This window comes from Mus pahari, chromosome 4 (assembly GCF_900095145.1).
Source record: "Mus pahari chromosome 4, PAHARI_EIJ_v1.1, whole genome shotgun sequence".
Taxonomy (NCBI): Eukaryota; Metazoa; Chordata; class Mammalia; order Rodentia; family Muridae; genus Mus; species Mus pahari.
Genome location: NC_034593.1, coordinates 14,845,018 through 14,850,848, shown reverse-complemented (window position 1 = coordinate 14,850,848; position 5,831 = coordinate 14,845,018). Strand labels below are relative to the sequence as shown.

At 42.5% G+C, this 5,831-nt stretch overlaps 1 protein-coding gene across 1 annotated transcript in view; it reads left to right on the top strand.

Moving 5' to 3' along the window:
* Positions 1–5,831, top strand: part of Armc1 (armadillo repeat containing 1) — a 32,903-nt gene that overhangs the window by 11,297 nt on the left and 15,775 nt on the right. Inside the window, exon 3 of the mRNA XM_021195829.1 lies at positions 2,710–2,801. Coding sequence (XP_021051488.1) covers positions 2,710–2,801 — 92 coding nt within the window. The remainder of the gene's footprint in view (positions 1–2,709; positions 2,802–5,831) is intronic.

Below are 5,831 nucleotides of genomic sequence, written 5' to 3'. Positions count from 1 at the left end.
GTGTGTGTGTGTGTGTGTGTGTGTGTGTGTGTGGTGTCTGTATGTATGAAGGTCAGAAAACAACTTGTCAAGAGTTGGTTTTCTTCTTCTACCATGTAAGTCTCACTGATGGAACTCAAGTTGTCAGGCTTTGTGACAAATGAATTTATATACTCTCATCTTAAAGGCTTCTTCTTCTCTGTATTGTGTTTCTTTCTGTATGATGCTTTTTGTTCTCCCTCCCTCCCTCCCATGTATGTGTGCGTGTGTGTGTGTGTGTGTGTGCGTGTGTGCGTGTGTGTGCGTGCGCGCACATTCTTGTGTGTGAGACAGAGACAGAGAGGGCTCATTTGTGGAGGTCAGAGGAGAGCTTTCAAGATTGGGTTTTCTCCTTTTCCCATATATTCTGGTGACTGACTTCAGGCTATCAGGTTTCCATGGCAACCCCTTTTACACACTGATAATGAGTAAATGCCATCCTGATAGTGGTTTTTGTGACTTTATCTGTGATGATATTACTGTTTTTCAGGAAATGATGGATATATGTATTACAGATTTTGATGTATTTTCTTTTCATTGTTTTACTTGGGACTTTTAATTTCTTGGATCTGTGGGTTTAAATCTCCATGTTTTTCTCTATGCTGAAATTGTCATCCATCGTTGTTTTGAAGGTTTTTATTTTTAATTTTCAGTGAAAGTCTTTCCCCTTTCCAATGTCTATGTCCACCATGTATGTTAGCGCATGCTGTCCTGTAGGCACTGATCCCTTATGCCCGTTATATCATCCCAAACTACTGGCACCCTACCCTGAGCTCAGGGTCTGTTTCTTTGACTTTCTGGTGGGATTATTCCCTCACCATGTGGTCTTTTATGCTTTGAATATATAGATTAATACTTAAACAACTCCCTTCCCCTCTGTAGATCTCTGGAAATCTTGCTGTGGAAGCTGCAGTGTATCGCAGTGCACCCTTTTATGCCAACATCTCTACTTGCAAATGTTCATTGTAATGATTCATTGGTCTGGTTTGAGGCTTCTGCCTTCTGATTCACTGTCAACACTGGAACCTCACTAGGACTCCTCTCGGATATTCAGTTGCTGCCCTCTGTCATGGAGGATCTGTACCTTTGGATCTCTGCCTTCATGGACTGCAGTTCATAGACAAGTAGATGTGGTTGGAGTAGGGCCTGGGTGGTAGCTCAGTTGGTCAGCAACTCTTCCCCATGCACCCACTCCACCAGATCAGCTATCCAGCAGTGTCCTGGCTAGCTCACCCAAGGGGCAAGGCCAGCTCCCCCTCTCATGGCCATCTCAAGGCCAGCTCACTTGATCCCCTGCTAATAGGATCAGCTCTACTGAACTCCCAGGGAGAGGTGCAGGGCAGTGATGAAGAGGGTGAGGGGCCAGCTCTCCTGTTCTCATAGCCTTTGGGCCAACTCTACCGTGCTGCTACCCAAGTGAGAGGTGGGGGACCAGCTCTCCTGAGTGCTGCAGCCAGTGAGAGACTAGGCCAGTTTTGCTCAGCCCTTAGACATCAGCATGGTGCATAGGGAGCAGCCCAGACCAGGGATATCCACGTGGCCTTTGGTGGTAGCATGGGCCACAGACATCAACACAGACTGTTGCTGCTGCAGGGCCACAGACCCAGATATAACCCTCAGTGGCAGCAGGGCCAGGACTTCACCATGGCCTCAGGTGGCGGTGCAAGCTACTCACTCCCATCATGCTCTTCCTCATCACCCTGTGTCTCCAGTTCCATCTCTCTACAGTGTTCAAAGCATACCACTTCTCTTTTTCTCATCTCTCCACCACAGACTTGGACAGCATAGTGGCATCTCAGCAGGTGGGCCACGTAGCCTTTTCTTACCTGAAAGGCAAAGGCCCAGTGGAAATATGAATGCTAACGAGGCTGAGATAGCAGTGAATGATGGGGATGAAGTCTGGGGATGATAGGAACAGTTAGATGTGAAGGGAAACATCCAAACAACCTCAAAAAAGCAGCATGTGAGGGCAATAGTGACAAAAGCGTGCTCCCTGTAAGAGAAAAAGGACCTGAAAACTTGAAAAAGTTAGCCTAACTCAGAATGTGGCCACGAGCTCACCTTGTCTTTCTCTTTACTTATTCTGATGTTTTGAGATGGGGTCTCCTGTAGCCCAGGATGGCCTGATACTTAGACTTACTCTGCAGTAAAGGCTAGCCTTTGACTCACAGCAAACTCTCCTACCTTAGCCTCCTTCATGGTGAGATTGCAGGCACTGCCACTTTGCCTCTGTTGTCGTCGTTTTGTTTGTTTTCTATTTAAAATACATTTGAAAGGTGTAATATAGTAAAAACAGGACTCAGTTCATTTTATAAAGTTCACTGTATGCTTTGTCCCCAGCAATTTACTTTAAGTAATGAGCAAAAGCTTCTGGGCCAATGATGGCTATTGGAACTACTTTCTGAGATTAATAAATGGAATATAGCTCCTTGTGGCCTTGTCAAGATGAAATGATAAAGTGGGACAACCTAGTTTTGACCTTGCAGATAAGGTCAGAATGTTCGTTTCATACAGCACATTTAGTTTTCACAGCCCCTAGGTTTCTTTGAACAACGCAGTTAAAAGAGAATTAAAAATCAGTTGATGCTGAAAATAAAAACATTTATTTTCTTCTTGCTCTTGCAATAAGTTATAGGTGACATTAATTTTGAGCACTTTGGATGTGTGAACTGACTCTTGTTTTGTTTGCAGGCGCTCCGATACTTGGCTGAATGCCGTGCGAACAGAGAAAAGATGAAGGGAGAACTGGGGATGATGCTGAGCTTGCAGAATGTCATCCAGAAGTAAGTCCAGCAGGCAGACAGTAAGTCAGTAGCATCTGAGGTCCCTGAACGATGCTCTGTGCAAGCTGAACCAAGACTCAAATTTTATTTTCTTTTGTAAGCTTCAGGTATTATTTAGAAAATTTAACTCTAATAGAAGATATCATCCTTAGTGAGGTAACCCAATCACAAAAGAAGTCACTAGATATGCACTCACTGATAAGTGGATATTAGCCCAGAAACTTAGAATACCCAAGATACATTTTNCAAAACACAAGAAAACCAAGAAGGANGACCATNGTGTGGATACTTCATTNCTCCTTAGAATAAGGAACAAAATACCCATTAAAGGATATAGGTACAGAGACAAAATTTAGAGTAAGATGAAAGGATTGACTATCCAGAGTCTACCCCATCCAGGGATCCATCCCATCATCAACCACCAAACCCAGACACTATTGCACATGCCAGCAAGATTCTGTTGAAGGGACCCTGATATAGCAGCCTCTTGTGAGGCTATGCCAGTGCCTGGCAAACACAGAAGTGGATGCTCACAGTCAGCTATTGGATGGAACAAGGGCCCCCAATGAAGGAGCTAGAGAAAGTACCCAAGGAGCTGAAGGGGGCTGCAACCCTGTAGGAGGAACAACAATATGAACTAACCAGTACCCCCTGAGATCCTATCTCTAGCTGCGTATGTAGCAGAAGATGGCCTAATTGGCCATCATTGGGAAGAGAGGCCCCTTGGTCTTGCAAACTTTATATGACCCAGCACAGGGGAACGCCAGGGCCAAGAAGTGGGAGTGGGTGGGTAGGGGAGCAGGGGCAGGGGGAGGATATAGGGAATTTTCGGGATAGCATTTGAAATGTGAATAGAGAAAATATCTAATAAAAAAAAAAGAAGATAGGCTTCTATAGGTTTTATGTCCAAAATTGTTTGCTAATGAATATTAGTTTTCTGTGTAGCCTTAGCTGCCCTGGAACTAGCTCTGCAGGCCATGCTGGCCTTGAACTCAGACATCTGTCTGCCCCTGCCTTCTCAGAGCTAGGATTAAAAGTATGTGCCACCATGTCTGTTTTTTGTTTTTATTGGTAAATGTAGGTATTTACATTCCTTATAAATGTTTATATTTTATTTAAGATATTGACATGGTATGTATCCTGCCATTTGGGAATATTAATAAATATTTCAAAATTGATTTGCTTTTCTCTCCTAAGTTTTAGAGTTAATACTAGGATATTTGCAGCTAATGTGACAGAAACAGGGAAACAGTTTTTTGTTCAGATTTGAAGACAGCTGAGTATCCATGGCCTTTACTTAGTATCTCTCAAGTATTCCTTCCCATCCAACTTTCTAGTTCATTAATTGCTGGTTTTGAGTTTATGGTTTAAGGATTTAAAATTCATGTATTTCCTATTGGCTAAAAAAGGATATCAAGAAATTACTCACCCATAGGCCACTGTCTAAAAATTAAAATATACAATGTGTGTGTGTGTGTGTGTGTGTGTGTGTGTGTGTGTGTGTTTTATTTTGAACTGCTAATCTTCCTGCCTTTACTTCCAGAGTGCCGATATTGTATGTGTGTGCCACCGTACCTAGATTCTGTGGTGCACGAGAAGGAACTCAGGGATTCATTCATGCTCATCAATCACTTTATCAACTGAGCCTCGTGTGCGTGTGCGTGTGTCGGAAAAAGTCCTATGCTGAATGAAGTTTTATAATAAAGTACATGAGTTGTTTTGGTAACAGAACATCCAGACAACTAATTATAGCAGAGGATCTACGTGAGGGTAGTGTGGTGCACTGCCCTTGTCATTACAGCATCCTGGCTTTATTCAAAAGATCCTTCTTCAAGGTCATGGAAACTGAAGGTTTCCTTTAATGGGGTTATCATGAATCTGATTGATAGAGCCATTTAACTTGATAAATATAATTGTATATATCTGTATATTTTAAATTAGTGGCATGTATATTCCTTAAACAGGCATAGTTATTGGAGTTCAAAGTAAGTTGTACAAAAAAAGATGTGGAAAATTAGATTTAAAACTAGTGTTGAAGCCAGGTGGTGGTGGCACACACCTTTACCCTCAGCACTCCAGAGCAGAGAGCCAGGGGTGATTACTGTTCATACCAGAAACTTAAGCACACAAGAGGCTGAATCAGGATTGTCAGGAGTTAGAAGTCAGCTTGATCTATAGAGACTGCTTCTAAAACCAAGAGATGGCTCAGTGGTTCAGAGCACGTGGCTGCTTGTCCTGAGGACCCGGGCTTGCATCCCCCACCCACGTGGTCACTCACAAGTATCCAAAAATGCCAATTTTAAGGGACCTGAACCCCTCTTTTGGCTTCTGTAGGCACAGCATGAATGTAGTGCACAGGCATACATACATACAAAACACCCATATGCATAAAAATAATAAAACACATTTAAAAACCAAAATAATGTTGAAAAATTAAAATATTTATTTGAATTTTAAAAATTTAAAGTAAGTTTAGGTTATGTACATGTAACCTGTAAAGGTAAATTTTTTACCCTTGTTGGCTCAAGGATGTAATAGAAGAACATATATATCTGGAAAAGATAAATTGGTAGAGTGACTGACAACTATGAGTTTATTCAGAGAAATTGAAGACATTATCTTGGTAGATCATCAAGGAAGAAGATCTGAGATAAAGTTAGAAATGTTGTACATTACTGTCTTAGGCATAAAGAAGGGTAGAACTGGGTTGGGCATACTCCAGATTACAGTACACGTTCAACAAGAAAGGAAGCAGTTTCTGGTTACAGTATAGACCCAACAGCCATCTCAGTGGGCAGTTGCAAACCAAAGTGTCTTTTACAGTAGCCCTGCGCTAAGCCGAAATGACAGATCTTACCAGGGGCTGCTTGGCAACAGCATCCCCTGCCCCTTGGATTTATGGTGGTTCTAGAGCTGCTATACTTGCTATTATGACTGTAGAAGAAGAACAAGTCCTTTATTTATTTATCTCATTTTCCTTCTATCCACCCACCCACCATCCACCCATCCACCCACCCACCCATCCACCCA